The sequence below is a fragment of the Convolutriloba macropyga genome, chromosome 9, assembly GCF_964194025.1.
Source record: "Convolutriloba macropyga chromosome 9, txConMacr16.3, whole genome shotgun sequence".
NCBI classification, from domain to species: Eukaryota; Metazoa; Xenacoelomorpha; order Acoela; family Convolutidae; genus Convolutriloba; species Convolutriloba macropyga.
Genome location: NC_134476.1, coordinates 58,669,604 through 58,690,981, shown reverse-complemented (window position 1 = coordinate 58,690,981; position 21,378 = coordinate 58,669,604). Strand labels below are relative to the sequence as shown.

Below are 21,378 nucleotides of genomic sequence, written 5' to 3'. Positions count from 1 at the left end.
TAAAAGTTTTAATAAAAAATTCAAAAACTGAAAAAAAGAAAAATAAAAAACAACAAAAATTGCATTTTTTGTTAATAGGCTTATGTAAAAAACGGCATTTTTGAAAGAAAAATATTCTAGTAAAACTTCTTTTTCAAAAAAAAAATAATTAAATTTGAAATTTTACAAAAAAGTTCAAAAACTGAAAAAAATTAACAGAAAAAGACAACACACATTTCATTTTTTTGTCTAAAACCTTATGTAAAAAACGACTTTTTTGAAAGAAAAACTATTATGGAAAAAATTTTTTTAAAAAAAATAGTTAACTTGAAAATTTTACATGAAAAAACTTCAAAAACTGAAAAATGGAATGACAGAAATATAAAAAACATAAAAATTTACATTTTTTGTTAAAAACATTGTAAAAAACGGCATTTTTGAAAAAAAATGTTTTAGTAAAACAGCTTTTTTTTTTAAAAAAAAATAATTCAATTAAAAATTTTACATAAAAAAGTCAAAAACTGAAAAATAGAAACAGAAAAATAAAAAAAACAAAAATTACATTTTCTGTTAAAAACTTTGTTGAAAGAAAAATTATTATATTAAAACAATTTTTTTCAAAAAAATAATTAAAACAAAAGTTTTACATAAAAAACTTCAAAAACAGAAAAAAAAGGAAAAATAGAAAAATAAAAAACAACACAAGTTGCATTTTTTAATAAAAACCTTATGTAAAAAATGGCATTTTTGAAAGAAAAATTGTTCTGGTAAAACATTTTCGAGATTTAAACTTTTTGTTAAAGAAAGAAACATCGAGATTTAAATTTTTTGTTAAAAACAATGTAAAAAACTGCAATTTTAAAAAAAATTTTCTAGGAAAAAAGATGTTCATTTCAAAAAAAATAATTCAATTCAAAACTTCACATCAAAAACTTCAAAAACTGACAAATGGAAAAATGAAAAATAAAAAGCTTCTGTTAGAAAACGAATTTTTTTAAACAAAAAAATAGGATAGTAAAAGAATTTTTTTTCAAAACAGTTAGAAATTATGCAAAAGGTTTTCAACTTTTTTAAAAAAAAATTGAAACAGATATTACAAAAACCAGCCTTTTTCGTCGTTAACCGCCACTTTTGAAAAAAAAACAGATATTACAAAAACAAGCTTTTTTTGACGTACAATTTTAATTCAAAATTGAACTCTAAATAAAATTGATTTCAAAATGCATTCTAAAAACTAAATTAAATTATAGCATCAAAGTATCAATTCAAAAACATACATGAAAATCAGCTTTTTCTGAGTGTAAAAACAGAATATTACAAATTAACCAGTCAATTAGTCATCTCAGGAAATACTAGTTTTAGATCTGAAATTATACCGGAAATATAAACAAATGACCAGTCAAAGAAATAACTTTTCAGCCTGCTAGTTTAGTTACTATACAACTCTGCAGCTCGTCTCAATTTGCGAGATGGAAGACACATTTTGTCTTCGTTTTCATCACCATCTGGATTTTTACTTCCCATCTCTCAGGGTTATTGACAGCAGGAGGCCTTCTCTTGACAGTCTTTTTTGTACAAGACGCTGGTTGCTCAGATTTGAGGGAAGTTTTTTCAGATATTTTCTCACTTGCTTCATTAGATAAAATATGATCATGGCAATCTGTATAATCATTGACTACAGTACTAAGGATGAATCTGGCAGACTTGAATGATCAAGTATTTTCAACAGCCGATGCTCCTTGTACTTCTTTCATTGTTTCTTGTCCAGTTTCGGAAGAAAAACACGAAAAGGGGACTGCCTTGTCAGACCTTTTGTTGTCTAACTTGGGTGTTAAGTGCGTTCTCTTCTTCTATACTTGCGATAATACTCTCTGTCAATGACCCATTTTCCCCACTCGTCACAATCCCGATCGGGTTTCTGCTCCTGCAAATTGTCATACTCGTCAGACACACACCAGAGGAATTTAAGTTCTTTCCTCCTCAAAAAATCCCAATTGATTTTTATACATTGGTCTATAGGACAACTCATAATCACAGAATTGTGCACGGACCGATCTGCTCAGTTCCATGTTGTCTGAGATTTGTAAAGTTTTGTTTTCGATGTGGTTTTTGTAGAAGTATACAGTTGTCTGTTTGTATGGAATAGACTTCAGGCAAATTCTCGATTGCAATAATGAAGACCAGAAGCTGCCTCGGAATTGAGAATGGAGGATCAGCTACCCAGCCGAAGCACGTCTTCCTCTCCTTTATAATTGCTTCATCATCATTGAAATCGTGTAAGAAGTGGGCCTTAAGATTTTCGTTCAATTTCACAGATTTGATATTCATTATTCCAGGCTTTTTTGGGTGAAGACGGTTGAACTCCTAAAAGAACTGGAAATACCAATAATCCAAAAGTTTTCTCTCTGACGACTTAATATGCTATTTGCGAATGAGTACGATGATTATAATAGCCCTCTATTTGTTTCTTCTGGTCTGCCTTCATATTTTGTAACAGGTGACTTACCTGGAATTGGAAATAGGAAGATGTAATAGAGATGAAGAATGTCCACGGAAAGGTTTATAACTGACAACTTAGGTTTGAAGGAAAAGGAGATTCAAATTGTCTCCGAAAAAGAATGAAAAAGCTAACTATAGCTGTGTTGTTGAAGAGAAGGAAAATCAGCACAATGAGTTGAATTTTTGTTTGTACACTACAATCAAAATGACATCATTATGACGCAATAGTGACGTAATTATTACATTATGGTTAAGAACTCGATCTCGATCACGTGAGTTGCGTATGCTTCGATAAAATAAGAATAATATCGTAAGTAGTAAGGATTATTTTTTGTTCACTTGAGTTCAGTGACTCCATACAATACGTAGGTGTCCCTAATTGTAGCAATCATATGACGTAGCTGGAATAAATTTTGTTCCAATGAGTTCAATGACCCTCTTACAAAAAATGAGATCACCTAATTGTTCGTAGTTGAGGAGATAATAGGACGTAATTGTTAAATTACTTTGAACTCAAACATTTGACAATTAATTCTACAATAGCAAATAATTCGTGACAAATTTGTGCTCATTAAACCTATATCGATCACCTGAGAAGATTCGTCTTTACAATAGATGATCTCAAAAATTGATGTATTTAAGGTCACTAAATAATTGGATTGTTATTATGAACTTAGAGAAATACAGATGATGTAAGGTTGTCTAATTTTTGATATATTTCAGATAAATATTTGATAATTTTTTTTTGGTTACAATTTGCGTATTTTTTCAAGATTTCGCTACTTTAAGGTAAAAATGGGTATTTCTGGCGAGATTTGTGTCTCTTTGTGTGGGGAGTATTGGGATATTTTTGCTAGAACTGGGTTCCTTTCCGCAGGAATTAGGTATTTTTGGCAAAAATCTATATTTTGGTAATAATTGGGTATTTTTGCTATGCATTGCGTAATTCTGGACTAGAAACAGATATTACTGGGCTAGAATTTTTTTTGGCAACAGTTTGATATTTTTGGAAATATTTTGTTATTTTTGACAATAATTGGATATTTTGAGTCAAGAATTGGGTGTTTTTCACCAAGACCTGGGCTCTGTTGGCAATAGTTGGGAATTTTTCACAACAGTGGAGTGTTTGTTTTTCAAGAATTTGGAATTTTTTGCCAAGAACTGTTTTTTTTCGGCAATAATTGGTTAATTTTTGGCAATGATTGGGTATTTTTTCCAAGAACTGGGTATTTTTGGCCAGAAATGGGTATTGTTTTCAAGACTTTTTTTTGACAAATTTTTTTCGGTTTCAGGTTTCAGAATCTAAAACTTCGAAAAGAATACAATTTTGTCCTCTCTTCATGACTTAGAAATTATGCCCATTGCATTCTGCGTTAAAAATTACGATATAAAGATGTACTGTAACACAAAATTCCGAAAAAAAGTTTGAGGTTTCAGGTTTCAGAATCTAAAACTTCAAAAAATACAAACGTGTCTTATTTTCACGACTTTTAAACTATGTCCATTGGATTCTGCGTTAAAAATTATGCTATAAAGATGTACTGTAACACAATTCAAAAAAATCGTTTGAGGTTTCAGGTTTCAGAAGCTGAAACTTCGAAAAAACCAAAAAGTGTAACTTCTTTTGTTAAAAAAATCGCGATGAAATGCTTCGTTAAAAACAACATATAGATTGTTGATATAGCATACCATTCTCGAAGAAATTGAGGTTTGTGAAACTAAAACTACAAAAAAACTTAAACCCATAATCTACAATTGACTGTGAAATTACCACCATTGAACAAGTTTGAGGTTTGTGAAACTAAAACTACAAAAAACCGAAACCCATAATCTACAATTGACTGTGAAATTACCATCATTGAACTCCTCTTCGAAAAATTCCCTCCAAAGTTGCACTGTAGTATACATTTTCGACCAAAAAAATTTTTTAGTTTGAGGTTTCAGAATCTGAAACTACGAAAAAACAAAAAATTTTCAGTAATTCTTTTCTGTGCTTTAGTTTTTTTCATTGAAATCAGCGTTAAGAAAAACTTTAATCGATTATTAGAACAACTTTATTTGAATTTTTTTAACGGTTTCGGGTTTTTGAAACTGAAACTTCCGCGAAAAAAAACCAGAAACTACCAAGGTAAAATGCCAAAAAATCGGTTTCTGGCATGCTTTCACATCATGAGTAAAAAAAATTGAAAATTTGGAATTTTCAAAAAAAAACTTTCATAAAGTTTTTGTGAAAAACTTCCTATAATTTGAAATTATTGAAAACAAAACTTCATTTATAATCGAAAAATAAAAAAAAATGATAATTGAAAAAATTATGCGTAAATGAAAAGTTTGAAAGTAAAAGTTCTGCAGATGTATTTTATTAAGTGGATAAGGTTTGCTGTAGTGCATTAGAGCGGAAAACTGGATGCATTTCCCTGGGGGTAATTAAGATAATTACCCCTGGGTAATTACGATAAGATGACAGGTCTATTGTTCTCACTCTCTCTTTTCAGGTACATCTTTGGAAATTGGATGAAAAGAGGCTATACCTAATGTTAATGCATAGGTACATCCTTTTACCCCCCCCAGCTCTGCTCACATATAACTACTTACATGGCAAGGGAAAAATGTATTTGTTGAAAAAGAATTGACAGAATGTTTAAGTGTCCGTGTGCTCTTATTTGGCGTGCAATTTCTGCATATTCGGTTAGATACTAAAAGTAAACTTAATTCAGCTTCTAAACTGAAGGCTATTAAGTATGATACTAATGACAGCTAGCAATCACTCTAATGAACTTTGATAACCTAATGCGGTATGACTTAATGACCAGGCTTTATATGTTAATTATATATTAATAACTCCTGTTTCACTATTTTTCCGAATTGCCCATTTCCATTTCGATGATTTTGCACAGAGCGTCTGTTAATGACATCTATTTGAAAACAAACTTTTTTTTGTGTGTCAAGGGTTCATTTTTGTTAAGGTATTCTAGCGATGGATTGAGTAAAAATCAGGAAACAGTTTGTCTATGGCCAGATGACAAATAAGCACCAAAATTGTGTGGATTTCTTGAGTAATTACACTAGTCTATCGGTGGAGTGCAAACATGGTTTTGAAAATAGGTAGAAAATGACTTGCAAGACGCGAGGGATCGAAAATTTTGTTTTCAAAGGTGTGAAATATAGTTGCCAGGTATGAATTTTGTAATTGACAGCGTTTTTAACTACATAAGTTGCCATTTTTTTCATGATCAAATGAGCGAAGAGTTTCTTGTATTACAGTCAAATTGGATGACATACATTTTTGTTTTTGAGAGTAATGTGATTAGTGGCTCGACTGGCACATATCGTGAGGCTAAAAAGTAGTTCTCATTTAAAACTGGATCATAGCTACTGGAACGATTGTGGAGTGGCAGTTTAAAAAATAGGCGACAACTGTGAATTGTGTCAGTGCTTCGAGCTCAATAAGATTGCCCAAATAGAGCTTAAAATAATTTGGTTATAATGAAATTGTTTGTATTTGGGCCGTTTGAACCTATTGCGATTGAGGACCAAATCCTTCAATTAATTTTGCAGATAGAAGGTCGATTTAATTGCATTTTTAATGAAAACGCAGGATGATTTGTTGAAAAATTGGTACCCCAGGGTTACTGTGATGGTACAAATGGAAACTTGATTGAAGAAATCTGAAAATGGTGCAAGGTTAAGGCATTTCGGGAACGATTTATACGGATGGCAAGATGTATTATACTGACTTTATCTGGTCATATGCCCTGAACCATTTAGTATATTGAAAGCATGGGAATTCCTTCAGTCGGCAAGACATCATACGAAGTTCTGCATGATAATGAGCCCAGAGTTAGTTTTTTATTCAAGGGTGAAAGGATTTAAGGTTGAAACAATACGTGATATATTTGATAAACAGTGCAAATTTTATTGTAAGAGATCAAATAGCTTTGTGACCAAAGGCAGGAGTTCGAGGAAGGTTTTATGGTGTTCTATAGTCGGGGAGCATCCGCCCGGAGACTCAAGTTTCCGGATTGAATTTTGGATATGATCAAGTATCGTTTGTGGCAGGCTGCTTCAACGATGATCATCCAAATAGCGTGAAATAAAGTTTTCCAAAATTACAGAAGCTAACTTTATATATGAAAGTGGTTTTTGGTTACCAATAGGAAAGTGGTTTTTGGTTACCAATAGGAAAGTGGTTTTTTGTTTTTAGCTACAAAGCTGTAAGCTGAGCGAAGCTATGAAGCTATATTGCGGTGCTCTTGGTTTTTTTTACAATTCAAAGAATTTGAATTGTATTGGGGCGCTATCTTTTTTTAAAGATCTGTTCACAAATTTTCATAATTTTTGAAGTCAAATGGGACTTGTGATTTTGGTCACGCCGATACAGGAAATGGAGCGAAAATGCGAGTGGTTTTGCGGCGTGAATTGTTTCGCTCTAATTCGAAAATAGAGTGAGAAAACGGTGTTTGAACAAAAATTCGCTTTCTCGCTAGTGGTTTTTTGTTCATATGCGGCAATTTCACTCTGATTTTTAGTGTTCTTTCAATTTTTCGGATAGGATTTTTTTAAATGGTTTTCCCAATCCATTCAAAGCCATTCTAGGCCTAGTCTTTTGTTTGAATTAAATTTTCATTTCTCGCTAGTGTTTTTTTGTTCACATTCGGCATTTTGATATTGATTTTCTGTTTTTTTTCTTATTTTTTTATCTGATTTTTTTTCAAATGGTTTTCTGAATTCACTCATAGTCCATTCTAGGTCTAGTTTTTCTGTTTACTCAATGAAAATTCCTTGAATTGTACCTCAGGACTTGTCCTGCTATGTTTTTTTGTTTCGTCGTCTGACGCCTTTTTTCGTTTTACATTTGTTCACACAGCAAAGCTGAAAAAGTCACATTTTCTGAATGACTTCTTCCTCTCACAAACGGCGTTTGCCCGCGTGACGTCATTTCTCACTCTTTTTAGCAAAAGTTTTTTGCGTGATTAGATTTTGGTCATATGTGACTTAACCTCACTCAATAAAATGACTTTTGCACTTTAAAACTTAAGTTTAATTTGAATTTGTTTAAGGTCAAAGGAAGTCATTTGTGCAGTAAAGGTCCTTAATAGGAGTCTTCTGCGGAATGAATGTTAGCAAGCTTTATTAATTTATCGCTGAATGTTTTTTAACTAGCTTTTTGAGCGGCGTCGATTTTTTTAATTTAGATCTGTCTCTGTTTCTATCTCTATTATTCGGCACGCAGGTCTTTTCTTTGGCAGCTGTTCCGGTAATCTGCCGGCTATGTTTTTACATTTCACAGAATTTGAATTGTATTTTTTTATTTTTTAAGGTTGTTCACATTTTCATGATTTTTGAAGTCAAATTGGAATAGTTATTTTGGTCATGCAGAAACAGGAAATAGAGCGAAAATGCGAGTGGTTTTGCGGCGTGAATTGTTTCGCTCTAATTATATAGTAGAGTGAGAAAATGGTGTTTGAACAAAAATTCGCTTTATCGCTAGTGGTTGTTTGTTCATATGCGGCAATTTCACGTTGATCTTTACTGTTTTTTTCTATTTTTTGGATCGGGTTTTTTTCTAAACGGTTTTCCCAATTCATTAATAGCTCATTCTAGGCCTAGTTTTTTTTTGTTTGAACCAAATTTCCATTTCTCGCTTTTGTTTTTTGTTCTCATGCGGCATTTTGACTTTCTAATTTTGTCTGATTTTTTTAGAAATGTTTTTCCAAATTCACTCATAGTCCGTTTTAAGTCGTTTTTTGTTTAGTCAATGAAAATGTTTTGAATTGTACGTCAAGACTTGTCCTGCTATGTTTTTTTGTTTCGTCTTCTGACGCTCTTTTTTCGTTTTAGATTTGTTCACACAGCAAAGCTGAAAAAGTCAAACTTTCTGAATGACTTCTTCCTCTCACAAACGGCGTTTGCCCGCGTGACGTCATTTCTCACTCTTTTTAGCAAAAATTTTTTGTGTGATTAGATTTTGATCACAAGTGACTTACCTCACTCAATAAAATGACTTTTGCACTTAAAAACTTAAGTTTAATTTGAATTTGTAAGGTCAAAGGAACTCATATGTGCAGTAAAGGTCCTTAAGAAGAGGCTTCTGTGGAATGAATTTTAGCAAGCTTTATTAATTAATCGCTGAAATTTTTTTAGCCTAGTTTTTTGAGCGGCGTAGATTTTTTTTTCAATTTAGATCTGTATCTGTTTCTATCTCTATTATATGGCACTCGGGTCTATTCTTTCGCAGCTATTCCGGCAATCTGCCGACTGTGTTTTAAATATAATCCCAAGGCAGATATTCAGACTTAAAGCTTTATTTTTTTTTGGTTGTGAGGATGGATCACACTTAAGTTTACGCACCAACTCCGTGATTCACCAGAGAGTGATTCAAAGAAAAGAACGAAGGTCATCCTGAAAGCTGCAGCCAAGTTTATCCCGCCTTAAGCAAACGGAGCGGATTTGTATCTGGGTTCTCTGAGGTTTTAGGGATATGATTCATGCATGCGTTCATGATCAGTGGGTCATTGTTCAGAGGAGGGGGATGACTTGGTTCTGTTTGTCTAGGGAAATATTGAAATACTAGTCTTAGGTTTGTGAAATTAATAGGTGAGGTGGTCATCTCCAGATTAGTGAGGTTTCAGAGGTAAATTGTTTTCATTGCCTACAGGATTAACCCAAGGTAGAAGGGGGCCGGATTAACCCAATTCAGGGGAAGATATTGATGCTGTTCAAAAAGTTTTTATGCAAAACTATAAACCAGTTGGCAATCCAATGGCAGAAAAAGTAAGCTTTCTAGTGGAAAAACAGTCAATGATGAGTCATATTTAAAGGTTGGTCAGGACTATCGAGGCTAAGTTGGCATTTGAACTATCTAGTAAACTGAACTTGACCCGAAGTTGCCTTTTACAGTCATTGCCTCTGCAGATTTTGCGCGTCACCTAAGTGACAGCATTGAATACCAGCAAAAAGAATGCTGAGTATCGGAAATCAGATATAACGGCTCTAGAGGTATCTGGAGGCCTTATGGGTGATGAGTTTTTGTGTATTTTAGTTGCATGGCCCTGGTATCCGTGGTCACCACTGCATCCTATCTCAGACGGACTCCAACTCATGGACAGTCTCTCCATCCTCCTCCTCCTCCTCTTCATATTCTGGTGGTGTCTCGTCCACTGCAGTGTCCTCTGAGTTATTAGTGAATGGACACAGCATCACTGAGACGGTCATTTTACCCCCTGGCGCCGTCATCCAAATCGGACATATGTCACAGTTTCAATTTGTCCTCCCTGAATTCCTCAACAGAGCAAGGTTAAATTATTGTGAGGTTCGGCCACTGATAATTACGCACCTAACAGATCCAATTGACTTAAATCTCTTGTATAAAAGAGGTAATATAGTAACTCCGTTGTTTTTATAGCTGTAAGCTGAGTGGAGCCATATTGCGGTGCTCCCGGTTTTTTTTACAATTCATAGAATTTGAATTGTATTGGGGCGCTGTCTTTTAAGATCTGTTCACACATTTTCATGATTTTTGAAGTCATTGGAATAGTTATTTTGGTCATGCCGAAACAGGAAATAGAGGGAAAATGCGAGTGTTTTGCGGCGTGAATTTTTCGCTCTAATTTTAAAATAGAGTGAGAAAACGGTGTTTGAACAAAAATTCGCTTTCTCGCTGGTGGTTTGTTGTTCACATGCGCCAATTTCACGTTGATTTTTACTGTTTTTTCGCTTTTTTGGATCGGGTTTTTTTCTAAATGGTTTTCCCATTTCATTAATAGCTCATTCTAGGCCTATTTTTTAAACCAAATTTTCATTTCTCGCTTTTGTTTTTTTTCACATGCGGCATTTTGACACCGATTCTTTTGTTTTTTTTTCCAATTTTTTTGTCTGATTTTTTTAGAAATTGTTTTTCCAATTTCACTAATAGTCCGTTATGAGTCGTTTATTGTTTAGTCTATGAAAATTTTTTGAATTTTACGTCAAGACTTGTCCTGCTATGTTTTTTTTGTTTCGTCTTCTGACGCTCTTTTTTCGTTTTACATTTGTTCACACAACAAAGCTGAAAAAGTCAAATTTTCATGATTTTTGAAGTCAAATTGGAGTAGTGGTTTTGGTCACGCCGAAAGCCGAAAGGGAGCGAAAAAGTGGTTTTGCGTTGTGAATTTTTTTGCTCTAATTTTAAAGTAGAGTGAGAAAACGGTGTTTGAACAAAAATTGGCTTTCTTGCTAGTGGGTTTTTGTTCACCTGTGGCAATTTCACTTCAATTTTTAGTTTTTTTCGATTTTTTTGATCGTATTTGTTTCTTGATGGTTTTCGCAATCCATTCATATATCATTCTAAGCCTAATTTTTCGAATCAATTTTTCTTTTCTCGCCAGGGGTTTTTTTTGTTCACAAGTGGCATTTTAAGTTTGATTTTCTGTTTTTTTATATCGGATTTTTTCTTGGAAATGGTTCTCCCAATTCCCTCAGTCCTTTCTAGGTCCAGTCTCTTGTTTAGTCAAAGATAATTTTTTCTATTTCGTATTGTACTTGTATTGAACTTGTCCTGCTAAGTTTTTTAATTCGCTTTACCTTTTGATCACGTCTTTCATTTTGCACGTTTTTCACGTTTGACTTCTGTCTTACCTCACTCGCTGTTTGAACTGAATGGCTTTTATAATTCTTTCATGCATTGTATTACGTAATATAGTGAATGCGGTCAAAGTCAAAGGAGCAAAAATCAAAAGACGTTATAAAATAACCCCTCATTATGTAATTGAGAATTGGGTTATCAAAGTAGTGTTTATTAGCTTTCAGTTTAGAAGCTGAAATAAGTATAGTTTAAGAATCCAACTGAAAGTACACGCCAAATCAGAACTTTTTTGAAACTGAAAAAAAAGAAAAATTAGGCAATTTGTTTCTTGTTTTTTTTTTTTGTGTTTCAGTCTTGATTCGCATAAAGTGCGTCAACGGAGCCTATTTTCCGGCAATCTGCCGGCTGTGTTTTTTTGTCAAGTCAATTTCGTAGTCCTCATGCTGCGTTTTTTGCAATTCAAAGAGCTTGAATTGTACTGGGGCGGTGTGTGGTTTTTGAAATCTGTTAAGTTATACATGATTTTTAAGTCAAATTGTAGTGATGAATTTGAGGGATTTTGCTGCGTGCCTTTTCAAGCTCTAATTTCAAAGTAGATTGAGAAAACGGTGTATAAACAAAATTTTGATTTCTCGCTAGTGGCTTTTTGTTCACATTCGTCTTTTTCGCTTAGATGTTTACTGTTTTTTCGATTTGTGGTACGACTTTTTTCTAAGTGGTCTTCTGAATCAAGTCATAGTCCATTGTCAGGACTTTTCCTGCTATGTTCTTTTATTTCGTGGTCAAGAGTTTTGATACTATCATATGACGCCACAACCAATTCAAATCTGCGTTTTGTTCATTTTTTCATGCAATTTCAACTGAAGTTCGTGCGTGACGTCATTCTTCGCTCTCAGTGGAGCGGGTTTTTTGTTCATTGGCGTGATTCAATTTTTGGTCACACGTGACTTACCTCACTCTCAAAAATGACTTCCTCTTTTTTAAATTGACTTCTATTTACTTTAATTCAAAGAGATAAGGTCAACTGAATGTGTGTCACTGTAAGTGAAGAAAGTCAGAGTTCAAGCGTAAAAATAGTGACTTATGTAAAACGAAAAATGTGATCAAAAGGTAAAGCCAATTGAAAAACATAGCAGGACAAGTCATGACGTACAATTCAACGAAATTTCATTGACTAAGAATAAGATATGAGCGAATTGGGAAAATCATTTCCCAGAATAAAAAATTAAAAAGTGAAAAACAAGGTCAAAATGTCGCATGTGGACAAAAAACCACTAGCGAGAAAGAAAATTTTGGCTCAAACAAAAAAACTAAGCCTAGAATGAGCAATGAATGACTTGGAAAAATCGTTAAAAAGTCCCATCCAAGAAATCGAATCATTGAATTGTAAAAAATAGATCTGCTGTCTCAAAAGTAAAAGACCGACCAAAAAAGAAATTTATTATTTTCAATAAGAGCTGAGATGCTATATTTTGATTAGGAAACTGTATAAGTTATTGCTGCACTCAAATAACCTTCACTTACAGTCTGTATGTGTACTGTATGTTTACACTGTAAGTGAAGGTTATTTGAGTGCAGCAATAACCTATACAGTTTCCTAATCAAAATATAGCATCTCAGCTCTTATTGAAAATAATAATTTTGTTTTGGTCGGTCTTTTACTTTTGAGACTGCAGATCTCCTTTTTACAATTCAATGATTCGATTTCTCGGATGGGACTGTTTTTAATGATTTTTTCAAGGCATTCATTGTTCTTTCTACGCTTAGTTTTTTTGTTTGAGCCAAATTTTTCTTTCTCGCTAGTGGTTTTTTGTTCACGACGTTTTGACCTTGTTTTTCACTTTTTTTAATTTTTTTTCTGGGAAATGATTTTCCCAATTCACTCATATTTTATTCTTAGTCAATGAAATTTCGTTGAATTGTACGTCGTGACTTGTCCTGCTATGTTTTTTAATTGGCTTTACCTTTTGATCATATTTTTCGTTTTACATAAGTCACTATTTTTACTTTTGAATTCTGACTTTCTTCACTCACTGTTTCAACTGAATGGATATAATTTCTTTCACGCATTCAATTACGCAATTTGATAATTACTATCAAAGTCAATACATCGAAATCAAAAGAAGGGATAAAGCCCGGTCATTTAGTCATTGAGAATTAGGTTATGTCATTAAAGTGTTCGCCAGCTGACTTTGGTATTAAGCTGATTAGCTTTCAGTTTAGAAGCTGAATTAAATGTAGTTTTAGAGTACAACTGAAACTGTGCGCAAAATTAGAAGACTTTTTGGACACTGAAAATAAAACAGAAAAATTTGGTCAAATTATCCTTTTTAATAGCCTTATTTTTGTCAAGAATTTTGTTACGACCTTATGACGTCACAATCTGCTTTTTCATTTTTTCATTTAATTTCAGCTGAACTGCGTGCGTGACGTCATTTTTCATTCTTGGTTGAGCGAGTTTTTGTTCCTTCGCGTTATGAAGTTTTGGTCACACGTGACTTACATCACTCTGAAAAATGACGTCCTCACTTTTCTTTACTTTAACTTAAAGAGATGAGGTCAAGTGATTGTGTGCCGTTCTAATTTCAGTTTATTTGAGAGAAGCTATTAGAAGCAGCAATAACTTTGACAGACTTAATCAAAATTTAACATCTGAGCTTTGTTTTTTAACTACAGATCCACGAAGCTATTGCGGCTATTTTTTTTGCAGCCATGTTCATCATTGTGTTACATTGGAGTAATAATTTTGGTCACGCCGAAATAGGAATTCGATCAAGTGAGTGATTTTGCGGCGTGAAAATTGATCACCCCAATTTTCAAGCACAGTGAGAAAACGGTGTTTGGACAACAATTTGTTGCTCGCTAGTGGTTTTTCAAATGCGGCAATTCGACATTGATTTTTCCTGTTTTTTTTTTCAATTGCTTGATCGGATGTTCCAATCAATTGACAATTCAACCTAGGTCTAGGTTTTTTGTTGAGTCAATGAAAATTCTTTGCACTGTTTTAGGACTTGTGCTGCTATGTTTTGTTTTTACAATTTTGTATTAAATTTGATGACACAGGAAAGCTGAAAAAGTCAAATGTTCTGAATGGCTTCTTCCTCTCACTAAATGCGTTTGCGATTTGCGCGCGAGGCGTCATTTTTCACTCTCTCTCTCTCTCTCTCTATCAAAATTTTAAGTTATTTTGCGATGTTAGATTTTGATCATAAGTGACTTACATAAAATGGCGTTCTGTGCACTTTAAAACTAAAATTAATTTAATTGTTTAGAAGTCAAAGGAACTCATATGTGTTATAAAAAACCTTAATAAAAAGTCTGCTGTGGAGTGAATTTTAAGGCTATTTTTTAATCGCTGAAAGTTTTTTACATAGCTTTTTGAGCGGCGTCGATACATTTTTTTTTAAACTTATATCTTCGTCTTTTTGTATTATACGGCATGCAAGTTTATTTTGCTGCTGTTTCGGCAATGGCCGGCTATGTTTTATTCATATTATGCAAATCAACTCTAAATTAAGAGTTGTAATCATGTGGCCATTTTTACGGATCCAAAGCCTTTACAGCTGTTGAGTGTTTCTAATTTAGTTTTTGAGATGTCATTTTCTAAAGAAAAAATTGTTATTTAAGTTCATGAAATGAATTGTCAGAGAGTAGGAGGTTATTATTTCCATTTTTTAAACTCGAGTTTTTTTTGAGCGTGCTGATTATCATAAGGACCGACCGTAATAGCCCTTATTTCTTATAGAAACCCGTCTCAAGTGAACCCGGAGAATTCGAAGTTGACGAATCCGAGTGGACCTAGCGTGGCTCCTGCAGTAGACGGGAGAAGTGGAGCTACCTATGGAAATGTCAATGCCAACAGTGGAAATGGAGGAGTGTCCGTTCCTGCAATGGCCTCCCCTGTCTCAGTTGATCAGATTCCTCACATCGAAGTGGGATATGACACCAATTTCAATTTTCACGTCGTAAGTCCACTATTTTTTAAATAATTAATTTTATGTATTCGGCTTGAATTGAACTTTATTCTCGCAACAAAAACAGCAATTAAGCAGCAAGCAACTCAATTCACTAAAGCACTACAAACAAAAGCAACTACTTATAATGAATGGAGGCATGACGAGAGTGGTAAGGAAGAGGGTTTCTACCGCCCACTTTTTGACTCATTTTGAAAAATTGACTCCTGCAATCAGTAAGGCTGCAAACCAAGCCTTAACTCTTCTTTGTGCTAAAAAATGCTACAAGAGTCTTCTAATGCTTTAAACATTCTCTTTGAGCTCAAAGCATTAGAAGTTTGTTGTAGCACTTTGTAGCACAAAGAAGCGTTAAGGCTTGGTTTGCAGCCTTACTTATTGCAGAAGTCAATTTTTCAAAATGGGTCAAAAAGTGGGCGGTAGAAACCCTCTTCCTTACCACTCTCGTCATGCCTCCATTCATTATAAGTAGTTGCTTTTGTTTGTAGTGCTTTAGTGATTTGAGTTGCTTGCTGCTTAATTGTTGTTTTTGTTACTTAAAAGTCATAAGTATTAAAAACAAGAGAATCTAAATCTAATATGATGGAGTAACAATCTATCGTGGAGTAACTCAGTGTGCCGGTTAACCTTTTGTGGAAAATGCCGAAATTTTATCACCGAAATAAAAATCATGGAAAAATTAGTTTTTTTCCGTATTCAGTTGGCCATTAAAGTTTTCACATTGAGAAACAGTTGGTTTCATAAGTTTGTCTTTTTAGGCAGCCTCTCAACGGCTTTTGTTTAGCCGCTCTCTTTTTAATTCGTTTTACCTCTTGTTAACGTTTTTCGTTTTACCTAAGCCACTATTTTCACGTTTGACCTCTGTTTTACCTCACTCACTGTTTCAACTGAATGGATTTCAAATTCTCTAACGCATTGAATTACGTAACTTAGTGAATACGGTCAAAGTCAAAAGAGCAAAATCAAAAGAATCGAGATAAACATATAACGCCCAGTCATTAATTCCTAGTGCATTAAGTTATGAAAGTTCATTAATGCGATTGCTAGCTGGCGTTAGTATTATGCCTAATAGCGTTCAGTTTTGAAGATTATTTAATTGTAGTTTTAGAATCTATCACAATATGCAGGATTTACACAGCGAAAAAGAACAATTTGACACTTAGAATTATTCGATCAATTTATATTTCTTAAATGTTCTTTTTCTGTTTCAATCTCAATGTGTATCAAGCGGCTCAACGGCGGCTATTTTCTGACAGTTTGCTGGCTATGTTTTCATTTCCGGTTCATTGCCTATTCAGTAAATGTTTTTGTTCCTGTAAAATTTAACCCAGAATCAAGCAGTTCATCGTCGACAAAATCATTGGCTCTTTTGATGGTTGCTCATTTCTTTTTCCAAGCAAGCCATGGCCTGCGTCCTCTTGGATTAGTGCAGACACGAATCTCAGTTTTGCGGTTGAAACGTATGGCAATGATTTTACGATGAAACGTATGGCAATGAAAACCCAAGCAAATGCAGAAGACAATAGAATCTTTATTAAAGGCAAAGGGCAGGTACAACAAGAGTTTCGGGCGTGTATGTTAATACCAGAATCACCATTGAAGACATTTTTGACTTCATTGCGTCGACTTGACTTGTTGATACAAAAAGACTTTGGGATGTTTTTAAAAATTTTATTCGGCCAGATGAACTCTTCTATCAAAACTGAGTCTGCTGAGCGAATTCATTGCGTTTAATAGACAGTTATATAACCATTTGTGCGACTTGTGCTTTCGACGCTCGTCAGCAATAAGCGTCGACTTTTCGGTAAAAATTTGCGAGCTAGTGATCCCCCCTTCAATTTCGCCATGGAGGCCAATATTGATTTTTGTTTCTATGTAGCACAATTCAAAATTAATTGTCCAGTTTCCCTTGAAGTCGGATGTTGCCTAAGGAAAGCTCAATGCGCGTGTTGGGAATGTTACGAAGAATTGTTGGGTAGCTGCATTATATCGAATACCCTGGACAGCCTATCAAGCGAGGGAACAACTTTCGCTAAGCAACTGTCAACTGATAATATAGGACTGGGACAACCTTTTATTGATTCAAATATTTTCGTAGTTTATTAAATCAGTTGCTTCATTTGTTTTGGTAAAAATGTTGGTTAGCCGCGAAGTTTCAAGCTGGCTAGTCAGTAAAACTTGAAACAAAAATTGCTTTTTATTTGTCTGATTGCTGACCCCAATTGTTATACAGCTGAGTTAATTGAAAGCCATATGGTGGTCTTATGGGCGCTGGCAATTGTTTTTCATAATTATTGCAAGAATCGAAAACTGTTGCATGTTCATGCTATTTTTTCCTGATTACGGTGTAGCAAAAATGGCTCAACATTGATTCAGGCTGACTTCGTTTTTTTACCATATCTTCCAAAACGTTTCCTCCTGATAACTTTGGTGGTTTGTAATTCTGGTATTTAGTGAAACTTGAGTCCGCTGAGCTGTTTCTCAAGTTATTTTGACATTAAAAGTTAGAACGGACCACTCTGGTAGCGATGCTGTACTCTTGTGCGCTTTAATCTCGCTGCTTTGTAAACGTTTTCCTTCTTCTACTATTGCTTGTCTTGTATTTTTAGTGGTGATTACGTTTTTTTAACACTCGTGAGCTCATATTTGGCCCGTTCAAGTGTCATATTTGGCCCGTTCAAGTGGCCCGTTCAGTAGCCAGACCGAGGGTTTGCAGAATAACAAGGCTTGCCTTCAATTTACTGAAATTTCATCACGTGTTTCAATGAAATTTTGAAACAATTTTTCATCTCCATTGGCAGAAGCTAGCGTACGACCTAATTTTATTGAGATTATGTAATGATCATATATGTTTCACCAACATGATGATTCAACAGCGTTGACTGTAGCAAACTGAAACCTTAACAATAAAAAGGGATCTATTAATTTTTCAAGATAAGTTTTTGAGTAGATATCTCGGCCAGAAGGCCCTTAAACCTCGTAATATCTGGCCGCAACAAAAATCAACTCGTATTTTGCTAAAGTTCAATCTTTATCAGAAATTCCCGAATTCAAAAAGCACTTGATTCAAATCTTTCACACATTCTCCTGCTAGAAAGTCGACGTCATCATTCAAATTGATTGCTAAGGAGCGCACTTTGATTGTCAATCCGGCTTTACGTGGGCTTATTGTTCAGCAATACTCTCACAGATATGTTCACGCAAAATTTCCTAATTTATCTAATTGGCTGTGGTCTCAATCTAGTTTCTGGGACAGTTTCGCTGGAGGAAAAGAAAGCGGTACTGTCATTAATCAAACTGTCGCTCATTTTTGGCATTCGTTTTTTTATTTCGTATCGGAAATTTGGAATCAAATTGTTTCCGCAAAAGTTGATTTGTCTGACCCTTGACTCATTCAACAATCCATCTTATTAATTCATCTAGCTCTTCTAGAATGCGAGATAATGCATTTTTTGTTATTTTTGTAAAAATTAAAAAATTTCTATAAAGACTTAAAAAAATATTAATCTTAATAATTAAAAAAAAATTTTTTTCTCCCTCGCTCTTCATACTTTAGAATGGATAAGTAGTCAATGCCTCTTGAGTCTATGGTATCAAAAAGCTTACCTGGAAAGATAGACAACATTTAATTTGCAGATTTTTGGAAAATAAAATATTTTTAATTTTTGAGTTTTTTTTGTGTTTTCGTTTTTAATATTTCGTGAATAGCCACGGGTAGGACAAGGCGGATCGAGTGATCCCGTTACCTATCCTTTCCGAGTCTCATTAACTTGTGCTGTGTTAATTTTACGTATTTACTGAGATTCTGATAAATAAATTCTTTCTTTTTTATCTCACTCGGAAGAGACGTATAAAAGGAGAAGACGGAGAAGACGCGGAAGAGACGGAAATAAGAGTCAGTTATAGTCGATAAAGGTGTGGAATCCAAATGACTGCACAACTATGTGACTTCTTTGCTTTTTTCAAAGAGATACGGCTACTCAGCTGCTCCTTGATGCTGATTGCCTAGAAGTGTCTGCGGGGGAACAAAATAGAGTATTACAAAAAAAGAGTATTTGTCTAATTGACAGCAACCAAAATCATCAGCAGCAATTCTCAAAAAGAACTATCAGTATATTTAGCGCATCCTCAAAACCTGTTTATGAGGCGTCCTGTAGAAACCTGTACCAAGATAACGCCAACCGTAGTATTGTTAGATCTTGCCGTTCAAAAGTTCTAGCGAGAGTCAAGGTCGGAGGTCATGAATTTCATGCTCTTCAGAAAAATTTATGCAATTATTTTCCGCAAACTGATTGGTATATTTAGATTGGAAATTTGATAGAAAACGAAATTGACAAGAGCTATTGCCCAGAGTTCTTCTGGGTCTCGGTTGTCAGGTGGTTAATGGCTCTTGAACGTAGTTCATACCAATTATTGTAAACATGTTGGTCTTTCGTTCTTCATTTTTGAGTGATCTGTTTTGCTCTCACTCCGAAGTTAAGCTTGTTGTTAAAATAAAATCGGTTAGCTTCAGAATAGCGAAAAGAAGGGCCTGCTATCCGAGTGGTCAGTGCATGTGGTAAAGGATCGGGATGCCAATGGGCTGTTTTTGCAGTAATCTGTAAGGCTGGCTTTGAATGAATCATAGTCATTTCCGTGAAGCATATTATTTTTGATTCAATGGTGTATATCACTGGCAAGCTGATAGCAGTATCATTTTTGACCACACTTAGGAATTGGTTAGATTACAGCGGCTAAGTGCATTTGTTGTGCTAGAGTTTCGGCTGACATCAATCGAATCAATGTGTGAATGTTTAGCTGGTGGACACAGCGGAGACTAGTGGCATTAGTGATGATGAACTGCCAGGTGCGATTGAGTTCATGGATGAAGTGGAGCAGGAGATACTGCATTATGCAGTCAGTAGATTCGACGAAGTCATGACCATGTTCAAAGTGGCACCCTCTTTCCTATTCTACATGTGTGCTAGGTCAGTCAGCCTCTTAGATTGCTGAGGTTTTTGAGCAATTTGCTCCCTTTAACAACAGTTCTTTCTTAGGCACCAGTTGGTTGGTGTTTAATTGCTCTCAAACTAAGTTTGTAGCAATTATATTAGTCCTGTCTGTCTTTTTTTGTGCGATTTTTTGCTTGACCAATTTTTCGTCTGACTTTTCGTCCTCAAAAACGGGATAAACAGGTAGCGCCCAGCGGGCATTAAGTGCTCCTAGAGCCTTTCAGCTCTGTTTCAGCTCAAACTGTTTTGCAGACTTATACTTATGGTGTGAAGGGCGGTTCTTAGAGGTTGAAGACACCTCCACTGTTGACCCCACCACTATTGCCACCATCCCCCCACCGCGCTGTTGCCCCCAACCCACTGTTGCCCCCCTCCTCCCTCCCCATTGGCCCCCGGTGCACCCCCCCCCCCCTCCCGTGGCTCCAGACGAACAACCGATTGCTATAAACACGTTATTTTATACTAATTGTCACAATCTTTTTAAAAATTTTGAGTCAGTTTTTGAGTTCTTTCTGCCCTAGCTGTCAAGGAGCCTCCTCTAGGGTTTTATAATAGGTTACTGCAAGTTAGAACGGACCACTCTGGTAGCGATGCTGTACTCTTGTGCGCTTTAATCTCGCTGCTTTGTAAACGTTTTCCTTCTTCTACTATTGCTTGTCTTGTATTTTTAGTGGTGATTACGTTTTTTTAACACTCGTGAGCTCATATTTGGCCCGTTCAAGTGTCATATTTGGCCCGTTCAAGTGGCCCGTTCAGTAGCCAGACCGAGGGTTTGCAGAATAACAAGGCTTGCCTTCAATTTACTGAAATTTCATCACGTGTTTCAATGAAATTTTGAAACAATTTTTCATCTCCATTGGCAGAAGCTAGCGTACGACCTAATTTTATTGAGATTATGTAATGATCATATATGTTTCACCAACATGATGATTCAACAGCGTTGACTGTAGCAAACTGAAACCTTAACAATAAAAAGGGATCTATTAATTTTTCAAGATAAGTTTTTGAGTAGATATCTCGGCCAGAAGGCCCTTAAACCTCGTAATATCTGGCCGCAACAAAAATCAACTCGTATTTTGCTAAAGTTCAATCTTTATCAGAAATTCCCGAATTCAAAAAGCACTTGATTCAAATCTTTCACACATTCTCCTGCTAGAAAGTCGACGTCATCATTCAAATTGATTGCTAAGGAGCGCACTTTGATTGTCAATCCGGCTTTACGTGGGCTTATTGTTCAGCAATACTCTCACAGATATGTTCACGCAAAATTTCCTAATTTATCTAATTGGCTGTGGTCTCAATCTAGTTTCTGGGACAGTTTCGCTGGAGGAAAAGAAAGCGGTACTGTCATTAATCAAACTGTCGCTCATTTTTG

The 21,378-nt window shown here is 34.8% G+C and overlaps 1 protein-coding gene across 1 annotated transcript in view; it reads left to right on the top strand.

The window, feature by feature from the left end:
* The window catches only part of LOC142345495 (afadin-like), a 115,067-nt gene extending 95,030 nt beyond the window's left edge, over positions 1 to 20,037 (top strand). Inside the window, exons 9-11 of the mRNA XM_075397564.1 lie at positions 9,521 to 9,774; positions 14,787 to 15,006; positions 19,810 to 20,037. Of these exons, the coding sequence (XP_075253679.1) occupies positions 9,521 to 9,774; positions 14,787 to 15,006; positions 19,810 to 20,004 (669 nt within the window). The 3' untranslated portion in view covers positions 20,005 to 20,037. The remainder of the gene's footprint in view (positions 1 to 9,520; positions 9,775 to 14,786; positions 15,007 to 19,809) is intronic.
* The last annotated feature ends 1,341 nt before the right edge of the window (positions 20,038 to 21,378 follow it).